Source organism: Pristiophorus japonicus, chromosome 1 (assembly GCF_044704955.1).
Source record: "Pristiophorus japonicus isolate sPriJap1 chromosome 1, sPriJap1.hap1, whole genome shotgun sequence".
Taxonomy (NCBI): Eukaryota; Metazoa; Chordata; class Chondrichthyes; family Pristiophoridae; genus Pristiophorus; species Pristiophorus japonicus.
The window spans coordinates 404,920,615-404,945,090 of record NC_091977.1 but is presented as its reverse complement, the minus strand read 5'-3'; the positions used below and the strand labels follow the sequence as shown (position 1 = coordinate 404,945,090).

Sequence of the window (24,476 nt, the reverse complement as noted above, 5' to 3'; positions counted from 1 at the left end):
TTCCGGAGATGACCAAGTTGACTTATGAAGATAGGTTGAGTAGGTTGGGTCTATACTCATTGGAGTTCAGAAGAATGAGAGGTGCTTATCGAAACATATTAAGATAAAGAGAGGGCTGGACAAGATGGATGCAAAGAGTATATTTCTACTCATGGGGGAAAACTAAAATTAGGGGGCATAATCTTAGAATAAGGGGCCACCCATTTAAAACTGAGATGAGGAGGAATTTCTTCTCTGAGGGTTGTAAATCTGTGGAATTCACTGCCCCGGAGAGCTGTGGAGGCTGGGTTTTTGAATATATTTATGACGGAGATAGACAGATTTTTGAGCGATAAGGGAATAAAGGGTTATTGGGACTGGACAGGAAAGTGGCGCTGAGCCCATGATCAGATCAGCCATGATCTTATTAAATGGCGGAACAGGCTCGAGGGGCCAAATGGCCTACTCCTGCTCCTATTTCTTGTGTTCTTATGAATTTTCTAAATACAAATAAACACACACACATCAATGGATTAACCAGAAAACAAGATCAATTTTTATGATTTTTATTGAGCTTTATCACAGATCAACAACAGTCTCAAATTCCAAGGTCTTTGTCAATAAACAGTAGAGATTATGCAAATCTCTACTAATATTCAGCAGATCAGATCATTGATGTACAATGCATTCTGCAAAAAAAGGAAAAATCTACTTCCTACAAAGACAATAGTTTCCTGAAAAATAATCAGACACTGAAATGTAAATTTATATGTTGCTATATAAAGAGCATGTCAAAGATTAAATTACAATAAATTGTCTTGCATTTAATATCACTCAGTCAATGATGTATCACAATAGCCCAAAACAATGCTGCATTTCCAGATGAAAAACTTAAGGGGTAAATTGGCATTGGGCAGACAGTGTAAAATGAGCAAGAGGGAATTGGCAGCTCATTTTACATGCTCTACGATTTTCTTTACCGTTTTCACGCTACCGCTGAAGAGCGATTTCACCCACTCTGTCCACAATAGAGAGAAAATCTGCTTTCCAGATGCAGCTTGGTTAATTCTCGTCTTCAGAGAATTTCTTTGAAAATGTAACAATGGATTTTTGTGTTTAGTCATTCTTTGGCTCAGGCCCATCCAAACTAAAGTTTTTGAAGATTGATATGGCATTTTGTACCGGAATATCACATGTACGAATATTGAGGGGAAAAACGATACTTCTTGTAGTAAACGTGTTCATTTTTAAATGCATTAAAGTAAATTGAAGCCTTACATGCAGCTCGCTCGCAAGCTTCAAAGAGCCTTCCCACATGGAAGTTCTAAAAGACAAAGGATAAATTCTCATCTTCAGCATTTCAGAAGCTTGTGTGCTAGGGATGCACATCAGAAAATCAGATGGATGTTACCAATGATTATTTACTCCTTTTAAATAGACAGAAAATGGTGAACAGTATTTACCCGATTTTCTGACATGCGCTTCTCCGGGAGCACTGAAGATGAACATTTACTTTCAATGAGAAGACTAGCCTGAGAACCACTTTGTTATTTAGACATGGATGTAATGATTTAATTCTGATGGATATGAACTTCATCGCACAAGGGTGGTGGTATAAATAAAAGTCTTCATTTGGATAATTTTACTGAAAAAGTCCATGCGAGTATAAAATGGGGAATCAGGTTTTATATTTAGGGTAACTCACTAAAACTATGACTGGAGGAATTTCAGCCCCAATAAGTAAACTAGATTCATGTGGGACTTGCTATTTCATGCATGTGCACAGCAGTCATATTCTGGCTGCTGCACAAACATCATGATGTGTCTCTACCAAAATGCACTGCTGCAGCCAGAACTGTACATTTAATGACACTAGTCGATCAGAAGCAGCCAGGAAGACCCAGCCAAAAAAGGGTCTTAGAAAATCCTTTACATTGCCATCGGCTACAGAATAACCAATTGTTTGTTACTAAGGGCACAACATTACCAGAACCGCTTGGATATATGAAGCATTAGATAGAGTCAAGTGATTAGATTTAGAGCAATTTCTGACTTTTAAATGGTTGGAAAATTATACGCATCGTGCATTAAAAATTCAAACAGGTTTTCCTCGCCAGAGCACAAAGATGGAAAATTATCCGTTTACTTGGTCAAGGCTCATCTCTAACTGAAGCGGCGGTCATCAATGAAATACATTTGCTCCAAGTTAGAAATGTTTCCAGTGTAAACTGGTGCGTAGTTATAAATCAAAGCATTTGCTTCTTCAGTTTCATCAGAAAAATAATGAGAATTCTTCCGAGCTGAAAAATAAGAAAGTAATCTTCTTCAGGTTTTACAACATTTCAGTACTGATTTACAAGATTTGCAGTAATGAAATGAATAAGAGAACAAAACATGAATAAAGTGAGGCAGTCAATGCGGGAAAATTGTTTCATTTATGCAGTGAAGAGTTCAATCACCAGGTAGCCCTAGTTATAAAGTAGGAAGCCAGGTAAAGCTGGGTCTACAAGTCTGCTGCTGGGCTATGGAACATAGTATAAAAAGTATCAACAGCAGAAGCCAGCTCACAGATGCCAAGCTCCTGGAAGCCATAAGTATAGAGAAGCAACTTTAGATGGGTTAATGGAGAAAAACAGGTCTGAGGTTTGGGACGATGTGGGTTGGTTGGATCAGAGAGAAAATGGTTGGGCAACTTGGCTTTAATTGTCTATTTTCTGTTTCTAACAAATGTTATGCTTGTACCTTGTTTAAATAAAATAGATTGGTAGGGTAGTGAGGAGGTATGCAAATATTAACGGCTTTTGACTTGTCCATTTTGTCCTATATGCTCTAGTCTTTGCAATTTCTGCAATATTAATTTTGCCATTTGTTGAGGGCAGACAGATACACCGTAGGTTTAACAACTTGTGAAAGCAGGTTCCTTCAGCTGCAGTAAAGTACTAGCATTACCTACAGGCTTACGGGTCCTTCAGGTGAAGTTTCAACTCCGAAAACTGCCCCAAAGAGGACCACCAACTTACTTAATTGCTACAAATCATTTTGCTGATCGCAATCAACATAAAACAAAATTCTTGGCCATACACAAAACAGGTTAATTATTTATTTCATTCGTCCATACCTTCATTAACAAAAAAGTCAGCCATGTACCATGCTACTTTCACAGCGTTGTGGCTATGTGGGATGTTCTTTATGCGCCACTCATAAGGGTTTTTCTCAGGATGCCACTGAACTCCATAAATAGGGTAACTGCGTGCTGCAATAAAGCAAACAAAGCATAATTTCCTTAACTTTACCATTATCTCATCAAGGAACTTACTACCTTCCTACAGTTTCTGATACATTACATAGAAGCTAATTGTAAAAGTTTTCAGAAACATGCTCCAATTACATGTCCTCTTAATTGCATTTTGAAGTTCCGTCTACACAGACTTTTAAAATTACACATGCTTCTGATTCATGCATAAAAATGGCTGATTCCCCCTCTCACATTGCAGGATGTATATATGCTCCAGAGAAAACATAGAAACATAGAAAATAGGTGCAGGAGTAGGCCATTCGGCCCCTCTAGCCTGCACCGCCATTCAATGAGTTCATGGCTGAACATGCAACTTCAGTACCCCATTCCTGCTTTCTCACCATACCCCTTGATTCCCCTGGTAGTAAGGACTTCATCTAACTCCTTTTTGAATATATTTAGTGAATTGGCCTCAACAACTTTCTGTGGTAGAGAATTCCACAGGTTCACCACTCTCTGGGTGAAGAAATTCCTCCTCATCTCGGTCCTAAATGGCTTCCCCCTTATTCTTAGACTGTGTCCCCTGGTTCTGGACTTCCCCAACATTGGGAACATTCTTCCTGCATCTAACCTGTCTAACCCCGTCAGAATTTTAAACGTTTCTATGAGGTCCCCTCTCATTCTTCTGAACTCCAGTGAATACAAGCCCAGTTGATCCAGTCTTTCTTGATAGGTCAGTCCCGCCATCCCGGGAATCAGTCTGGTGAACCTTCGCTGCACTCCCTCAATAGCAAGAATGTCCTTCCTCAGGTTAGGAGACCAAAACTGTACACAATACTCCAGGTGTGGCCTCACCAAGGCCCTGTACAATTTTAGCAACACCTCCCTGCCCTTGTACTCAAATCCCCTCGCTATGAAGGCCAACATGCCATTTGCTTTCTTAACCGCCTGCTGTACCTGCATGCCAACCTTCAATGACTGATGTATCATGACACCCAGGTCTCTTTGCACCTCCCCTTTTCCTAATCTGTCACCATTCAGATAATAGTCTGTCTCTCTGTTTTTACCACTAAAGTGGATAACCTCACATTTATCCACATTATACTTCATCTGCCATGCATTTGCCCACTCACCTAACCTATCCAAGTCGCTCTGCAGCCTCACAGCATCCTCCTTGCAGCTCACACTGCCACCCAACTTAGTGTCATCCGCAAATTTGGAGATACTACATTTAATCCCCTCGTCTAAATCATTAATGTACAGTGTAAACAGCTGGGGCCCCAGCACAGAACCTTGCGGTACCCCACTAGTCACTGCTTGCCATTCTGAAAAGTCCCCATTTACTCCTACTCTTTGCTTCCTGTCTGACAACCAGTTCTCAATCCATGTCAGCACACTACCCCCAATCCCATGTGCTTTAACTTTGCACATTAATCTCTTGTGTGGGACCTTGTCGAAAGCCTTCTGAAAGTCCAAATATACCATATCAACTGGTTCTCCCTTGTCCACTCTACTGGAAACATCCTCAAAAAATTCCAGAAGATTTGTCAAGCATGATTTCCCTTTCACAAATCCATGCTGACTTGGACCTATCATATTACCTCTTTCCAAATGCACTGCTATGACATCCTTAATAATTGATTCCATCATTTTACCCACTACCGATGTCAGGCTGACCGGTCTGTAATTCCCTGTTTTCTCTCTCCCTCCTTTTTTAAAAAGTGGGGTTACATTGGCTACCCTCCACTCCATAGGAACTGATCCAGAGTCAATGGAATGTTGGAAAATGACTGTCAATGCATCCACTATTTCCAAGCCCACCTCCTTAAGTACTCTGGGATGCAGTCCATCAGGCCCTGGGGATTTATCGGCCTTCAATCCCATCAATTTCCCCAACACAATTTCCCGACTAATAAGGATTTCCCTCAGTTCCTCCTCCTTACTAGACCCTCCGACCCCTTTTATATCCGGAAGGTTGTTTGTGTCCTCTTCAGTGAATACCGAACCAAAGTACTTGTTCAATTGGTCCGCCATTTCTTTGTTCCCCGTTATGACTTCCCCTGATTCTGACTGCAGGGGACCTATGTTTGTCTTTACTAACCTTTTTCTCTTTACATATCTATAGAAACTTTTGCAATCCGTCTTAATGTTCCCTGCAAGTTTCTTCTCGTACTCCATTTTCCCTGCCCTAATCAAACCCTTTGTCCTCCTCTGCTGAGTTCTAAATTTCTCCCAGTCCCCGGGTTCGCTGCTATTTCTGGCCAATTTGTATGCCACTTCCTTGGCTTTAATGCTATCCCTGATTTCCCTTGATAGCCACGGTTGAGCCACCTTCCCTTTTTTATTTTTACGACAGACAGGAATGTACAATTGTTGTAGTTCATCCATGCGGTCTCTAAATGTCTGCCATTGCCCATCCACAGTCAACCCCTTCAGTATCATTCGCCAATCTATCCTAGCCAATTCACGCCTCATACCTTCAAAGTTACCCTTCTTTAAGTTCTGGACCATGGTCTCTGAATTAACTATTTCATTCTCCATCCTAATGCAGAATTCCACCATATTATGGTCACTCTTCCCCAAGGGGCCTCGCACAACGAGATTGCTAATTAATCCTCTCTCATTACACAACACCCAGTCTAAGATGGCCTCCCCCCTAGTTGGTTCCTCGACATATTGGTCTAAAAAACCATCCCTTATGCACTCCAGGAAATCCTCCTCTACCGTATTGCTTCCAGTTTGGTTAACCCAATCTATGTGCATATTAAAGTCACCCATTATAACTGCTGCACCTTTATTGCACGCACCCCTAATTTCATGTTTGATGCCCTCCCCAACATCACTACTACTGTTTGGAGGTCTGTACACAACTCCCACTAACGTTTTTTGTCCTTTGGTATTCTGCAGCTCTACCCATATAGATTCCACATCATCCAAGCTAATGTCCTTCCGAACTATTGCCTTAATTTGCTCCTTAACCAGCAATGCTACCCCACCTCCTTTTCCTTTTATTCTATCTTTCCTGAATGTTGAATACCCCTGGATGTTGAGTTCCCAGCCCTGATCATCCTGGAGCCACGTCTCCGTAATCCCAATCACATCATATTTGTTAACATCTATTTGCACAGTTAATTCATCCACTTTATTGCGGATACTCCTTGCATTAAGACACAAAGCCTTCAGGCTTGTTCTTTTAACACCCTTTGTCCTTTTAGAATTTTGCTGTACAGTGGCCCTTTTTGTTCTTTGCCTTGGGTTTCTCTGCCCTCCACTTTTCCTCATCTCCTTTCTGTCTTTTGCTTTTGCCTCCTTTTTGTTTACCTATGTCGTTGGTACCAATGTGCACCACGACAACTGGCTGTTCTCCCTCCCTTTTTAGAATGTCCTGCACCCGCTCCGAGACATCCTTGACCCTTGCACCAGGGAGGCAACATACCATCCTGGAGTCTCGGTTGCGGCCGCAGAAACGCCTATCTATTCCCCTCACCATTGAATCCCCAATCACTATTGCTCTCCCACTCTTTTTCCTGCCCTCCTGTGCAGCAGAGCCAGCCATGGTGCCATGAACTTGGCTGCTGCTGCCCTCCCCTGATGAGTCATCCCCCTCAACAGTACCCAAAGCAGTGTATCTGTTTTGCAGGGGGATGACCACAGGGGACTCCTGCACTACCTTCCTTGCACTGCTCTTCCGGTTGGTCTTCCATTCCCTATCTGGCTGTGGACCCTTTCCCTGCGGTACGACCAACTCGCTACACGTGATACTCACGTCATTCTCAGCATCGTGGATGCTCCAGAGTGAATCCACCCTCAGCTCCAACTCCGCAACGCGGACCGTCAGGAGCTTGAGGTGGATATACTTCCCGCAGATGTAGTCGTCAGGGACACTGGTGTTGTCCCCGAGTTCCCACATGGTACAGGAGGAGCATAACACCTGACCGAGCTCTCCTGCCATGACTTAACCCTTAGATACACTTAAATTGGCAACAACAATGTTAAAAGTTACTCACTGATATAGAAGAGAAAAAAGAAAAACTACTCACCAATCACCAGCCAATCACTTACCCTCTTGGCTGTGACGTCACCTTTTGATTTCTTTCTACTTCTTTTTTGCCTTCTCCCTGTAGCTGCACAAGTCACGCCTTTTATAGGCCTCTCCACACACCTCCTCGACGCTGCTCCCGACTGCCGCCGACGCTGGGCCCCGGACTCCCTGCTGTGCCTTTTATAGGCCTCTCCACGCACCTCCTCGACGCTGCTCCCGACTGCCGCCGACGCTGGGCCCCGGACTCCCTGCTGTGCCTTTTATAGGCCTCTCCACGCACCTCCTCGACGCTGCTCCCGACTGCCGCCGACGCTGGGCCCCGGACTCCCTGCTGTGCCTTTTATAGGCCTCTCCACGCACCTCCTCGACACTGCTCCCGACTGCCGCCGACGCTGGGCCCCGGACTCCCTGCTGCGCCTTTTATAGGCCTCTCCACTCACCTCCTCGACGCTGCTCCCGACTGCCGTAAATACAGCATCATCTATACAAACTTTACTGAAACAAACTTCTGATTGGATGTTGCATAATAGGATTGCAGAAGCCCTGCAATCTAAAGACATGATTGCATCAGAATCAGCTCTTTCTATCCTTGTGCTCTCTCATTCTTCCCTCCCCATTAATAAACGTATAGAAGTGCTTAGCTACCTTTCCAGTAGATAATGTGGCAAGTTTTAAAAAAAGAAATTGCTCTGTGGAGGGTGCACGCACTCTGTAGTTCAACCATTCTGTAATGGTGGGCTGCATGCTGAGTGGCAGCAGGAGGTAGGGGTGGGCAGCACTGAAGAGTCATCCATGTTTATTGCATGGCAAGGAGCAGATGTGATAGATATATATATATTTCCATATGTAAAAAAAGATATTATAAGAAGCCAATCCCAAATAAGCAAAAAGTACAATTTAAAAAAAAAAATTGTTGAGCAAAGAAAAAAAAAAATCAGACCTTAGTTTTCACATTAATGTAATAGTGGTAAATATTCTCAGCATGGCATTTATAGGCAGGTATATAGACAACATATTTTATATGCTTGCATAGTAGTTTAACGCACTTCAGAACCTGGGGCTGCATCAGGTGGGATGGCACAGACGTATGTAGGTATGCCAGGGTTGTACTATCTTTCCTGGAGATATGTCACTTTTCTGTACAGCTAGAAATTAATGAGTTGTGTGCTCTCAGTGACATCAACCTATACCTCTTACTGCATGGCTATATTGGGGAGTTTGTGAGAAGAGACTTATTTATATGGGACTCTAGGAAGAGAGTGCAGGTTTGTTTGGTCCAGTACAGTTCTATATAGAGCAGTCCATTGTTGCTGCACAAATACTTCAACACAAGTGTCAACCAAAAACGGTAGCAATAAAGTTAGCTTTATGGCTGCAGATGTTTAAAAAGTAAATCACTAATAAAAAGCACTGAGGTGGACAATTAAGAAATAATGCTTCAAGAAATAAAATACATCACTGTCTCCAAGAAATTCAAAAGAGTTTTAATAGTCTATATTTACACTGGAATGTTGCATCAGCAGCAAACTAATAGGCGACTTCCATTCCCCATAATCCCCCTCGTATTCTCGAAGGGTAGACATTGGAGGTCTGCACCGCAAAATGAAAATGGCATTTAAATATTCAACTAAGAAGCCCTATAAAAGTGGCAAGCTGCTGGTGGTACAGTGGCATAGCATAACACACTGCAATCACATTCAGGGGACATTCTAGCTGAATAGGGCACTGCAGGAACTGAATGCGCATCTACATAAACATCAGTGTACAGCTGGAGAATGCTCATCTCTCTCAATCTCTACCTACGCATTGGTTTCTCTGTGCACCTGCACTAAGGAAGGCATCTGGCAGTGTCACAGGACCAGGAACCACGAGTGTGATGGCAAAGGGAATCTTCAGAAACAATAACAATTAATAATGGAAAGAAAGATGTCACAGCAGTAATTCATTTTCTGAAGAAAGAGAAATAAGGGTAAAAATAAAATGACAATATGACACTGTGAAAATAAATGGATTTAATTCAATTGAAAGAGGGCCCCACTTTTACTGAGTACCACTTATTTGTAAGTACCTTCCATTGTGGATACAAATTCAAGCTCCTGGCTGTCAATATTAGTACTCAAGATTTTGAAGAAGTTTCTTAATTTCGTATGGCTTGTAAAATTCTGAAATTAATCACAAAAAGATATGAATATAAATCACCAACATACAATTTTCTATACTGTACAGCAGATCCTGAAAATGTGGTTGTGTGTAGTAAATGAAAGTGATACGGTACATAAAATGCATGGCTGATTTCAAAAATAATTAGGATGTGGAGTAGCACAGGTGGAGGGTGAAGAGATGTGGACAAGAGGACAAGTGGAAATCCTGCGTGACTCGAACACAACTCTGGCAGAGGCCAAATAGGCAAATGGCGAAGCTGGGGATGGGCACCCGATTTTATTTCCTTCTTTCCCTCCTCCACCACAAATAAAAAAAACAATTATTTACAAATAACAGTATGAGTCCAGTTAATCAAACAACACCACTGATTACATAGGATATGCAGCACAGAAACAAGCCATTCGGACCAACCAGTCCCTGCTGGCATTTATGCTTGACTCGAGCCACCTCCCCTCTTTCCTCCTCTAACTCTATCAGCATAACCCTATATTTCCTTCTCCCTCATATGCTTATTTAACCACCCCTTAAATACTATTTGCTTCAACCACTCCCTGTGACAGTAAGGTCCACACTCTCAACACTCTCTGGGTAAAGAAGTTTCTTCTGAATTCCATATTTGATTTCTTAATGACCATCTTCTATTGATGGCTTCTAGTTCTGCTCTTCCCCACAAGTGGAAACACACTCTCTGTATCTACTCTATCAAAACCCTTTCATAATTTTTAAAGAGCTCTAATGGGTCACCCCTCAGCTTTCTCTTTTCAAGAGAAATGAGACCCAGCCTGTTCATCCTTTCCCGATAGGTATACCCTTGCAGTTCTGGTATGATCTTCGTAAATCTTCTCTGCACCCTCTCCAGTGACTCCATATCCTTTTTATAATATGGCGACCAGAATTGTATGCAGTACTCCCAAGTGCGGTCTAACCAAGGTTCGATACAAGTTTAGCATAACTTCACTACTTTTCAATTCTATCCGTCTAGAAATAAACCCGAGTGCTTGGTTTGCAGATCCCTGGATATGTTCTATCTCCATTCTTAAATATAGGTATTAGCTATCCCCCTGTCCTCTGGCACTACACCAGTTAGCCTAACACCTGTCGTTGGGAAAATGCTGGGGTCCATTATTAAGAAAGCAGTAGTGGGACATTTGGAAAAGCATGATTCAATCAAGCAGAGTCAGCATGGTTTTATGAAAGGGAAATCATATTTGACAAATTTGCTGGAGTTCTTTGAGGATGTAATGAGCAGGGTGGATAAGGGGGAAACCAGTGGATGCAGTATATTTGGATTTCGCAGGGTGCCGCAGGGATCAGTGCTGGGTCCTCAACTATTTACAATCTATATTAATGACTTGAATGAAGGGACCGAGTTAATGTAGCCAAGTTAGCTGAGGATATAAAGATGGGTGGGAAAGCAAATTGTGAGGACACAAAAAATCTGCAATAGGATATAGGCAGGCTAAGTGAGTGGGCAAAAATTTGGCAGATGGAATATAATGTGGGAAAATGTGAGGTTATCCACTTTGGCAGAAATAATAGAAAAGCAAATTATAATTTAAATGGAGAAAAATTGCAAAGTGTTGCAGTACAGAGACACCTGGGGGTCCTTGTGCATGAAGCACAAAAAGTTAGTATTCAGGTACAGCAAGTAATCAGGAAGGCAAATGGAATGTTGGCCTTTATTGCAAGGGGGAGAGAGTATAAAAGCAGAGAAGTCTTGCTGCAACTGTACAGGATATTGGTGATGCCACAGCTGGAGTACTGCGTACAGTTTTGGTCTCCGTATTTAAGGAAGGATATACTTTCATTGGAGGCTGTTCAGAGAAGGTTCACTAGGTTGATTCCGGAGAGGAGGGGGCTGACTTATGAGGATAGGTTGAGTAGGTTGGGCCTATATACATTGGAGTTCAGAAGAATGAAAGGTGATCTTACTAAAACTTATAAGATAATGAGGGGACTCGACAAGGTGGATGCAGAGAGGATGTTTCCACTCTGTCAAGTCCACGTGGTAGCTGGTGTGCAATGGTCACCACACGTTAAAAAAATCCACACACAGGCATCTTTCACCCCTGGAGTTCAGGACTGGAATATCGGGTCCTTCATTGAAACATCTGTGAACTCATCCCTTCTGGTGTGGAAGCAAGTCATCCTCGTTCGAGGGACCGCCTATGATAATGATTTCCACTCATAGGGGAAACTAAAACTAGGGGACATATTAATTAGAATAAGGGGCCGCCCATTTAATACTGAGATGAGGAGAAATCTCTTCTTTCAGAGGGTTGTCTGCCCCAGAGAGCTGTGGAGGCTGGGTCATTGAATATATCTAAGGCAGAGATAGACAGGTTTTTGAGTGATAAGGGAGTAAAGGATTATGGGGAGTGGGCAGGGAAGTGGAGCTGAGTCCATGATCAGATAGCCATGTTCTTATTGAATGGTGGAGCAGGCTCGAGAGGCCAAATGGCCTGCTCCTGCTCTTATTTCTTATGTTCTTATGTACGCCTTTTTCCATCGAATTATTAAATACCAGCAGAGACCCGCAAAATATTTGCGGTCAAATTAGTATCTTTATTACAACAGTATTTGTTTAGACTGTTATCAGCTTTTTCATCTATAGAATCAACGTTTATGTCCTCCCTCCCTCTCTCACTACCACCTTCTGCCTCTCTCCCCCCATCCCTCCCCTTCCCACCCTCCCATCCTCCCTCCCTTTCTGGCCACGCATTACTTTCCACAGCAACGTCCGCGAGGACCCACCCCCCCGCGCCCATTGGCCCTGCTGCATCCACTGCTCCCGACCCTGATTGGTTGAGGCGCCGCGTGGGCCCTGATCGCCCATTGGTCAGTGCAACTGTTACTCAGTCCGGACCACGTGCTCCCAGCCCTGCCCCCGCTTCAGGATAGACAAAAACTGACCATTATTATAGAAGATGTGTAGTAACGCCTCTGCTATCTCTTCCCTAGATTCTTTTAAAATGCGCAGATGTAATCAGTCCAGATTAGGGGTGTTATCCTCTTTTGAGTTTGATTAGTTTATTTAATATAGCTCTTCTTTTTATTTTAAATGTAGTTATCTCACTTTTAGGGGCTGAAATTTGGTAGCGCCCCATTTGGGGCGGTAACTTTTAACTTTTTGATAATTTAGTGCTCGGCGAAATGGCTTGAAAATTGTGGGAATTTGGACGTTTTCGCCCAGGTGTGAAGGGGGGGGTTGGGGGGGGGGGGGAGATGGGGGCAGTAAATGGAGGTGCTAATGGCCTCAGTTGGGCACTGCAGGGGAGAGTTACCCAATTTCAGCTGACTTGCATTCAGCAATCAGCCTTCAAATCCTTGCCTCCAGCTCAATGTAACTCTTAAAGGGGAGGTAATTTCAACATGCTGCTGCTCACTTTCAACATTGCTGCACTTGAGTCACACATCTCAGCACCTGAGACAACTTTGTGCAATGGCCGTTGCGAATCCTGCTTCAGGGAGAGGGTCACGTAGTTTAATGATGTGTCGATGGAAACATTGCTGGGGTCAGTGGAGAGAAGGATTAGTCGTTGTTCCCACCATCTGGAAGGAGATCATCGTCACAGGTTTTTAAGGCCATGTGGCAAGAGGTGGCCGAGGAGGTGTTGGCCAGCACAGTGGTAGACAGAACCCTCACACAGTGCCGAAAGAAATTCAACTACCTTGGTCGGGTGGTGAAGGTGAGTACATGCTTCCACATCTCCTACATACCAGCCTCTGAACCTATCTGCACACTGTGCAAAGCAGCACGTCCCCACCACTCAACCACCAAGCATCTGCAGCTACTCACTCACATCCTCATCTCACGCCTTGCCTCCATTCAAAGCTATTCAACCACAGCAGGCGTATCTTCCACATACATAGCTGGACTCTTACACACACAAGTTCCTTTCTTTTGCAGGCCAAGGTGGCACATAACAGGAGGGGGGAGCAGCAGCAGACTAGAGGAGGGGAACCTGAATTGCGTGAGCTGCAGCTCATTGGCCCGCTGGTGGTGGATGCCATGGCCGGTGGAGACGTCGACCCCGCTGGGGGCACCAACAGTATCTTTATCCCCTCTCCTTTACTCATCCCACTTCCCCATCATCAGAAGGGGTCATCACTTTCCAGCTCCTGATATGGTCTGCATTCCTTGCTCCATTCCTGCCCCACTGCCCTCACCTTAGCGCGAGACATGTGCTTGTCTGGCACTTTATCAAATGCTTTTTGACAATACAAATATGCACCCACTGGTTCCCCCTTATCTACCCTGCTAGTTACATCAAAAGATTTGACAAGCATAGTTTTCCTTTCATAACTCCGTGTTGATTCTGCCCAATCATATTATGATTTTCTAAGTGTCCTGGTACCATGTGCCCAATAACAGATTCTAGCAATTTTCTTATTACTGATGTCAGGCTAACTGGCCTGTAGTTTCCGGTTTGCTCTCTCCCTCATTTCTTGCATAGCGGGAATTCTGGAAGATTAAAACCAATGCATCCACTATCTCTGTAGCCACCTCTTTTAAAACCCTAGGATGTAGGCCATCAGGTCCAGCGGATTTGTTGATTTTTTTAGTCCCATTAATTACTCCAGTACAAATTCTTTAGCTGTACTAATTTCTTTCAGTCCCTCATTCTAGCTGGACCCTTGGTTCCCTATTTACGGAATATTTTTGTATTGTCTACCGTGAAGACAAATACAATATTTGTTTAATGTCCCTATTTCCTCATTCTCCATTATAATTTCTTCTGTCTTTGCCTCGTAGGGACCCACATTTACTCGCTAATCTCTTCCTTTTTACATACCTATAAAAGTTTTTGCAATATGTTTTTATGTCTCTTACTAGTTTCTTGCATATTGTCTTTTCTCTATTAATATCTTGATCATCCTTTACTGAATTCTAAAATCCTCAGAATTCTGATTCTTTTTGGTAACATTATAAGCCTCTTCCTTTAATCTAATACTATCTTTAACTTCTCCTGTTAGCCACGTTTGGGCCACTTTTCCCATGGGGGTTTTATTCCTTATGGGAATGTATATTCGCCGCGAATTATGAATGAATTTTTTAAATGTTCAATGGCGCTATTTTAATGGAGACATTAATCCATTTACTTGAAAAGACATGGTGCCTACATTACAATTAGAGAGGATATTGATATGCATTAAGTGTTTTCACGGTAACAGACAGTTATTTCTACACTTACTGACCTTCACAACATGCTTTTTTGAGCCAAATGAAGTGCTAGCTATTTTTATGGAGCTTTTGTAAAGACATCAGGAGAGAGGAAGTGTTCGACAGAGGAGTTGTAGCGTTCTGTTGAGTAATAAAATTTGCCATTCATTTACATGCACATTCAGGCTATACTGGATGCAGATATTTTAAGTGGCAAAGTACAGGTGTAATCTATATCAACATGTTGCTGAAAGCTAATTTTTTACATGTCATTCAAGCAAGGGCTTAGAATTTGCTGATTGGGCTTGTTCAACAAGAATCAATTGCCATTGTTGTTAATGACATTGAACATTGAAAAAGTGGATACTGTACTTCTACATCTGCACTACAGAATGACTAATCCAACAAGACATCTAAAAGGACAAAAGTAAAACACTGTGGATCCAGGAAATCTGAACTATAAACAGAAAATGCTGGAAATACTCAGCAGGTCAAGCAACATCTGTGGAAAGAGAAACAGTCAACGTTTCAGGTCGATGACCCTTCTTCAGAACTGGAAAAAGTTAGAGATGTAACAGATTTTAAGCAAGTGCAGGGACAGGGAAAGGAGGCAGAGGAGGAAAGAACAAAAGGGAAGGTTTGTGATGGAGTGGAAAGCAGGAGAGATTAAATAACAAAAGGTATGATTGTACAATGCAAAAGGAGATGTTCAAGTAAAGAAACAAAAGATGGGCCCAGAAGAGGTGTAAATGGGAATGGCAGAATTATCAACAGCTGGTACCTGAAAAAATAAGGACGGAGGTTATGGTCTGAACACTATGTTTGCAGAAGGCTGTGAAGTACCTGAACGAAGAATGAAGTGCTGTTCCTCGAGCATACACTGAGCTTCGTTGGAACAGTGTATGGGGCCAAGGACATAAGAATATAAGAAATAGGAGCAGGAGCAGGCCATACAGCCTCTCGAGTCTATTCCGCTATTCAACAAGATCCTGGCTGATCTTAGACCTCAACTCCACTTTCCCGCCCGATGTCCATATCCCTTGATTCCCCTTGACTCCAAAAATCTATCTATCTCAGCCTTGAATATATTCAGAGACTCAGCATCTACAGACCTCTGGGGCAAAGAATTCCAAAGATTCACAACCCTCTCTGAGTGAAGAAATTCCTCCTCATCTGTATCTTAAATGGCCTACCCCTTATCCAGAGACTGTGCCCCTTAGTTCTAGTCACTCCAGTCAGGGGAAACAACATCTCAGCATCTACCCTGTCTATCTCCTCATTCAAACATACAAGGTTCTGAAGATCAACTCTCATTCTTCTAAACTCTAGAGAGTATAGGTCCATTCTACACAATCTCTCATCATATGACAGCCCTCTCATCCCATGAATCAATCTAGTGAACCTTTCTTACACCGCCTCCAAGGCAAGTATATCCTTCCTTAGATAAGGAGACCAAAACTGTGCACAGTACGCCAGGTGTGGTCTCACCATGGCCCTGTACAATTGTAGCAAGACTTCCTTACTCTAATACTCCAACCCCCTTGCAATAAAGGACAACATGCCATTTACCTTCCTTATTGCTTGCTGTGCCTGCATGCTAGCTTTCTGTGTTTCTTGCACAAGGACACCTAAACATAGAAACATAGAAAATAGGTGCAGGAGTAGGCTATTCGGCTCTTCGAGCCTGCACCTCCATTCAATAAGATCATGGCTGATCATTCACCTCAGTATCCCTTTCCTGCTTTCTCTCCATACTCCTTGATCCCTTTAACCGTCAGGGCCATATTTAACTCCCTCTGAATATATCTAATGAACTGGCATCAACAACTCTCTGCGGTAGAGAATTCCAGAGGTTAACAACTCTGAGTGAAGAAGTTGCTCCTCATCTCAGTCCTAAATGGCCTACCCCTTTATCCTTGGACTGTGACCCCTGGTTCTGGACTTCCCCAACATCGGGAACATTCTTCCTGCATCTAACCTGTCTAGTCCCATCAGAATTTTGTGTGTTTCTATGAGATCCCCTCTCATTCTTCTAAACTCCAGTGAATACAGGCCCAGTCGATCCAGTCTCTCCTCATATGTCAGTCACTACTACTGTTTGGTGGTCTGTACACAACTCCCACTAGCGTTTTCTGCCCTTTGGTATTCCGCAGCTCTACCCATACAGATTCCACATCATCCAAGCTAATGTCCTTTCTTACGATTGCGTTAATTTCCTTTTTAACCACCAACGCTACCCCACCTCCTTTTCCTTTCTGTCTATAATTCCTGAATGTTGAATACCCCTGGTATTCTTATACTCATTAGCATGTGGCACCGGTAGTAACCCGGAAATTACTACCTTTGAGGTCCTACCCTTTAATTTTCTTCCTAGCTCCCTGAATTCTGCCTGTAGGACCTCATCCCCATTTTTACCTATGTTGTTGGTTCCGATATGGACCACGACCTCTAGCTGTATACCCTACTCCCCCGACCCCCCACCCCGTCAGAATGCAGTGTGTCCGTTCTGTGACATCCTTGACCCTGGCACCAGGGAGGCACAAAACCATTCGGGAGTCACGTCTACGGCCGCAGAAACGCCTGTCTGTTCCCCTAACTATAGAATCCCCCATCACTAGAGCTCTTTTATTCTTCATCCTTCCCCCCCACCCCCCGTGCAGCTGAACCACCCGTGGTGCCTTGGAATTGGCTCTGGCTGCACTTCCCAGAGGCACCATCGTCCTTACCGATACTCAAAAGTGAATATCGGTTTGAAAGAGAGATGGACTCACGGACAGACTTCTGCACTACCTGCCTAGCATTCATATTACATCTGGTGGTCACCACTTCCCCTCTATGTGCACGCCTTTAAGCTGCGGGATGACCACCCCCTGAAACGTGCTGTCCACGTAGTTCTCAGCCTCGCGGAAGCACAGTATTGACTCCACCCGCTGCTCCAGCTCCGAAACGCGGAGCTCGAGTAGTTGAAGCTGGAGACACCTCCTGCACACATGGTTATCTAGACTGCGCAGAGTGTCCAGGACTTCCCACATGCCGCAGGATGTGCACTCCACATGACTGAGCTGCCCTGCCATCCCTCTAGTTAGACTTATCTAGTTTAAAATCTAATTAAAAAAGAGAGAAGAGAAAAGAGGGGTACTTACCAAATCACCTCACCGATCTCTGTGGCCTCCTGAACTCTCGGACTCCTGACTTCCTGAACTCACCCGGCCTCTGCAGACTCCCAAACTCACCCGGCCTCTGCGGCCTCCCAAACTCACCCGGCCTCTGCAGACTCACCCTGAACTCAGACTCACGCACTCTCGGGTCCTTTGATCTTTACATTGTTCCTTTAAAAATTTGTATACAAAAATGTTGTCTCTATCTCTCGCTTCTCTCAATGCTTATGTGATCTTTCTGTTCTTGCAGCATTTGATAAATCAATACAGCAAATGTTTGCAAGTGTTTTGAAGAAACTTTAATTGGTTGCATTTTTCAGTCAAGGAAGAAAAATAACCTTTCAACACTGATTACATTCACGTTCCTGCACTTGGTTGTGAAACTAAATGCGGTCACCTAGTAACCTTTTTGTATAATACACCGAAAACCAAACATGGTATGTGTTTGACTTGTGTGTCGGCTCAGCATAGGTCTCCTTGAATAAGGTGATAGGTGGATGATATTGGGGGAGTTGTACTTGTATTCCAGCCTCTGATATAGCACTGTTGTGCTTGCAGCTCACACTACAAAATACTCCTTAGTTTGTTCTACTGTGAACTTGTAAAGAAAATTTAAGGTCAGCAGTATTTTTTTTTTCTAACAAGGATTTTTTTGCTTCTGACCAGGGCAGTCTTTGGTGTGCAATTGGTTGATTCTATTATTGGCTTATTTTTTTATCTTAATGTCAACCTCTTAATGTTAAAGTGATATTTCGGTTGATCAGTTATGAACTTGAGTGCTTTTTTTCTTGGGTTACCAATGTTGAATGTTATCATCATCTGATCTGGGTTGTGAGTGTGGAGGTGAAAAGTACCTCCATGGTAAGGGCTAATTCAAACTGAATTCCTTTTGACCTATTCTCCGTTGCATCGGTTCCGATGATACCATCTTCTGTACTAGTGCCACTAATATTTCTTCCTTTTTCCTCAACCAAGGATTCCCCTCTACTGTGGTTGACATATTCCACGACTGTGTCCATTCCACTGACCGCACCTCTGCTCTCTCCCCATCCCCGCCCCCTCCCAGAACCATGACAGGGTTCCCCTTGTCCTCGCCTTTCATCCCACGCGCCTCCACGTTCAACGGATCATCCTCCACCATTTCCGCCACATCCAGCGTGATCCTACCACCAAACACATCTTCCTCCCCCCTCCCCTTTCAGCATTCCGACGGGACTACTCCCTCCGCAACACCCTGGTCCACTCCTCAATCACCCCCTCCCTTTCCATGCAAGCGCAGGAAATGCAACACCTACACTTTTACCTCCTCCCTTCCCACTGTCCAGGGCCCCAAACACCCCTTCCAGGTGAAACAGCGATTTACTTGTTCTTGTAATTTAGTATGCGGTATTCGCTGCTCACGATGTGAGACCAAATGCAGATTGGATGACCGCATTGAGGAACACCTCTGTTCAATCCGTAAGTGCGACCTTGAGTTTCCAGTTGCCTGTCACTTTAATTCTCCGCTCCACTCCCACTCTGACCTCTCTGTCCTTTCAGCATTCTGACAGGACTGCTCCCCCTGCAATACCCTGGTCCTCTGCTCAATCACCCCCTCACCTTCCCACAGCACCTTCCCATTTTTTAAATGGTGAGAAACTTTTAAATGTTGGTGTTCACAGAGATTCAGAAAGTAAAAGTGGAGGGCAGAGAAACCCAAGGCAAAAATCAAAAAGGGTCACATTATAGCAAAATTCTAAAAGGAACAAAGTGTTTTAAAACGACAAGCCCGAAGGCTCTGTGCCTCAACGCGAGGAGTATTCGTAATAAGGTGGATGAATTAACTGCGCAGGCAGCTATTAATGAATATGATATAATTGGGATTACGGAGACATGGCTCCAGGGTGACCAAGGCTGGGAACTCAACATCCAGGGGTATTCAATATTCAGGAAGGACAGACAGAAAGGACAAGGAGGCGGGGTAGCGTTGCTGGTTAAAGAGGAAATTAACGTAATAGTAAGGAAGGACATTAGCTTGGATGATGTGGAATCTGTATGGGTAGAGCTGCGGAATACCAAAGGGCAGAAAATGCTAGTGGGAGTGGTGTACAGACCACCAAACAGTAGTAGTGAGGTTGGGGACAGCATCAAACAAGAAATTAGGGATGCATGCAATAAAGGTACAGCAGTTATCATGGGCGACTTTAATCTACAAATAGATTGGGCTAACCAAACTGGTAGCAATACGGTGGAGGAGGATTTCCTGGAGTGTATAAGGGATGGTTTTCTAGACCAATATGTCGAGGAACCAACTAGAGGGTTGGCCATCCTAGACTGGGTGATGTGTAATGAGAAAGGACTAATTAGCAATCTTGTTGTGCGAGGCCTCTTGGGGAAGCGTGACCATAATATGGTAGAATTCTTTATTAAGATAGAGACTGACCGAGTTAATTCAGAGACTAGGGTCCTGAACTTAAGGAAAGGTAACTTCGATGGTATGAGACGTGAATTGGCTAGAATAGACTGGTGAATGATACTTAAATGGTTGAGGGTGGATAGGCAATGGCAAACATTTAAAGATCACATGGATGAATTTCAACAATTGTACACCCCTGTCTGGAGTAAAAACAAAACGGGGAAGGTGGCTCAACTGCGACTAACAAGGAAAATTAGGGATAGTGTTAAATCCAAGGAAGAGGCATATAAATTGGCCAGAAAAAGCGGCAAACCTGAGGACTGGCAGAAATTTAGAATTCAGCAGAGGAGGTTAATTTGGAGGGGGAAAATTGAGTATGAGAGTAAGCTTGCTGGGAACATCAAAACTGACTGCAAAAGCTTCTCTAGATATGTGAAGAGAAAAAGATTCGTGAAGACAAACATAGGTCCCTTACAGTCAGAATCAGGTGAATTTATAATGGGGAACAAAGAAAGTGAACAAATACTTTGGCTCTGTCTTCACGAAGGAAGACACAAATAACTTTCCGGAAATATTAGGGGACTGAGGGTCTAGCGAGAAGGAGGAACTGAAGGAAATCCTTTTCGTCAGGAAATTGATGGGATTGAAGGGCGATAAATCCCCAGGGCCTGAAAGTCTGCATCCCTCAGTACTTAGGGAAGTGGCCCTAGAAATAGTGGATGCATTGATGATCATTTTCCTACAGTCTATCGACTCTGGATCAGTTCCTATGGACTGGAGGGTAGCTCATGTAACACCACTTTTTAAAAAAAGGAGAGAGAAAACGGGGAATTATAGACCGGTTAGCCTGACATCAGTAGTGGGGAAAATGTTGGAATCAATTATTAAAGGTGAAATAGCAGCCCATTTGGAAAGCAGTGACAGGATCGGTCCAAGTCAGCATGAATTTATGAAAGGAAAATCATGGTTGACAAATCTTCTAGAATTTTTTGAGGATGTAACAAATAGAGTGGACAAGGGAGAACCAGTGGATGTGCTGTATTTGGACTTTCGAAAAGCTTTTGACAAGGTCCCACACAAGAGATTGGTGTGCAAAATTAAAGCGCATGGTATTGGGGGTAATGTATTGAAGTGGATAGAGAACTGGTTGGCAGACAGAAAGCAGAGAGTTGGAATAAACGGGTCCTTCTCAGAATGGCAGGCAGTGACTAGTGGGCTGCCGGAGGGCTCCGTGCTGGGACCCCAGCTATTTACAATATACATCAATGATTTAGATGAAGGAATTGAGTGTAATATCTCCAAGTTTGCAGATGACACTAAGCTAGGTGGCGCTGTGAGGAGGATGCTAAGAGGCCGCAGGGTGACTTGGACAGGTTAAGTGAGTGGGCAAATGCATGGCAGATGCAGTATAATGTGGATAAATGTGAGGTTATCCACTTTGGTGGCAAAAACAGGAAGACAGAATATTATCTGAATGGTGACAGATTAGGAAAAGGGGAGGTGCAACGAGACCTGGGTGTCATGGTACATCAGTCATTGAAGATTGGCATGCAGGCACAGCAGGCAGTGAAGAAGGCAAATGGCATGTTGGCCTTCATAGCTAGAGGATTTGCGTAAAAGAGCAGGGAGGTCTTACTGCAGTTGTACAGAGCCTTGGTGAGGCCACACCTGGAATATTGTGTTCAGTTTTGGTCTCCTAATCTGAGGAAGGTCGTTCTTGCTATTGAAGGAGTACAGCGAAGATTCACCAGATTGATTCCCGGGATAGCAGGACTGACATATGAGGAGAGACTGGATCAACTGGGCTTGTATCCACTGGAGCTTAGAAGAATGAGGGGATCTCATAGAAACATATAAAATTCTGACGGGACTGGACAGGTTAGAGGCAGGAAGAATATTCCCATTGCTGGGGAGTTCCAGAACCAGGGGTCACAGTCTAAGAATAAGGGGTAAGCCATTTAGGACCGAGATGAGGAGAAACTTCTTCACTCAGAAAGTGGTTAAGTTGTGGAATTCTCTACCGCAGAAAGTTGTTGAGGCCAGTTCGTTATGATAAATTCAAAAGGGAGATAGATATGGCCCTTACGGTCAAAGAGATCAAGGGCAATGGAGAGAAAGCAGGAAAGGGATACTGAGGTTGAATGATTAGTCAGAATCTTATTGAATGGCGGTGCAGGCTCGAAGGGCCGAATGGCCTGCTCCTGCACCTAATTTCTATGTTTTTATGTAATAGAAGGATAGAAAGGATGAACACGTGGCTGGAAAATTGGTGCAGAAGGGAGGGCTTTAAATTCTTGAGGCATTGAGGCCGCTTCTTGGGGAGATGGGACCTGTACAAATCGGATGGGTTGCACCTCAACAGCGCCGGGACAAATATCCTCGCAGGGAGTTTTGCTAGTGCTGTTGGGGAGGGTTTAAATTAGCTTGGCAGGGGGATGGGAATTTGAGAACAAATTCAAGAGGGAAGGAAGTAAAGCAGAAATTGGATAGCAAGAATCTAGAAAGTGAATCTGTTAGACAGAGGAAACAAGGCTTAGTAAGTAGTAAGCAAGGAGATCTTCCTGTGCTAAATGGTATATACTTTAATGCAAGGAGTATAGCGAAGAGTAGGACCTCAAAAGTAGTAATCTCGGGATTGCTACCAGTGCCACATGCTAGTCAGAGTAGGAATCGCAGGATAGCGCAGATGAATACGTGGCTTGAGCAGTGGTGCAGCAGGGAGGGATTCAAATTCCTGGGGCATTGGAAGCGGTTCTGGGGGAGGTGGGACCAATACAAACTGGACGGTCTGTACCTGTGCAGGACCGGAACCAATGTCCTAGGGGGGAGTGTTTGCTAGTGCTGTTGGGGAGGAGTTAAACTAATATGGCAGGGGGATGGGAACCAATGCAGGGAGACAGAGGGAAACAAAAAGGAGGCAAAAGCAAAAGACAGAAAGGAGATGGAAGGCTTTGTGTCTTAATGCAAGGAGTATCCGCAATAAAGTGGATGAATTAACTGTGCAAATAGATGTTAACAAATATGATGTGATTGGGATTACGGAGACGTGGCTCCAGGATGATCAGGGCTGGGAACTCAACATCCAGGGGTATTCAACATTCAGGAAAGATAGAATAAAAGAAAAAGGAGGTGTGGTAGCATTGCTGGTTAAGGAGCAAATTAAGGCAATAGTTTGGAAGGACATTAGCTTTGATGATGTGGAATCTATATGGGTAGAGCTGCAGAATACCAAAGGGCAAAAAACGTTAGTGGGAGTTGTGTACAGACCTCCAAACAGTAGTAGTGATGTTGGGGAGGGCATCAAACATGAAATTAGGGGTGCGTGCAATAAAGGTGCAGCAGTTATAATGGGTGACTTTAATATGCACATAGATTGGGTTAACCAAACTGGAAGCAATACGGTGGAGGAGGATTTCCTGGAGTGCATAAGGGATGGTTTTTTAGACCAATATGTCGAGGAACCAACTAGGGGGGAGGCCATCTTAGACTGGGTGTTGTGTAATGAGAGAGGATTAATTAGCAATCTCGTTGTGCGAGGCCCCTTGGGGAAGAGTGACCATAATATGGTGGAATTCTGCATTAGGATGGAGAATGAAACAGTTAATTCAGAGACCATGGTCCAGAACTTAAAGAAGGGTAACTTTGAAGGTATGATGCGTGAATTGGCTAGGATAGATTGGCGAATGATACTGAAGGGGTTGACTGTGGATGGGCAATGGCAGACATTTAGAGACCGCATGGATGAACTACAACAATTGTACATTCCTGTCTGGTGTAAAAATAAAAAAGGGAAGGTGGCTCAACCGTGGCTAGCTAGGGAAATCAGGGATAGTATTAAAGCCAAGGAAGTGGCATACAAATTGGCCAGAAATAGCAGCGAACCCGGGGACTGGGAGAAATTTAGAACTCAGCAGAGGAGGACAAAGGGTTTGATTAGGGCAGGGAAAATGGAGTACGAGAAGAAACTTGCAGGGAACATTAAGATGGATTGCAAAAGTTTCTGTAGATATGTAAAGAGAAAAAGGTTAGTAAAGACAAACGTAGGTCCCCTGCAGTCAGAATCAGGGGAAGTCATAACTGGGAACAAAGAAATGGCGGACCAATTGAACAAGTACTTTGGTTCGGTATTCACTGAGGAGGACACAAACAACCTTCCGGATATAAAAGGGGTCGGAGTGTCTAGTAAGGAGGAGGAACTGAGGGAAATCCTTATTAGTCGGGAAATTGTGTGGGGGAAATTGATGGGATTGAAGGCCGATAAATCCCCAGGGCCTGATGGACTGCATCCCAGAGTACTTAAGGAGGTGGCCTTGGAAATAGTGGATGCATTGACAGTCATT

General features: G+C 43.7%; 1 protein-coding gene across 1 annotated transcript in view; it reads right to left on the bottom strand.

The window, feature by feature from the left end:
* Nucleotides 1–555: 555 nt before the first annotated feature.
* The window catches only part of LOC139267078 (gamma-glutamyl hydrolase-like), a 268,758-nt gene continuing 244,837 nt past the window's right edge, over nt 556–24,476 (bottom strand). The window contains exons 13-15 of the mRNA XM_070884891.1: nt 9,325–9,418; nt 3,098–3,232; nt 556–2,279 (exon numbers count right to left, since the gene is read on the bottom strand). Coding sequence (XP_070740992.1) covers nt 2,143–2,279; nt 3,098–3,232; nt 9,325–9,418 — 366 coding nt within the window. The 3' untranslated portion in view covers nt 556–2,142. The remainder of the gene's footprint in view (nt 2,280–3,097; nt 3,233–9,324; nt 9,419–24,476) is intronic.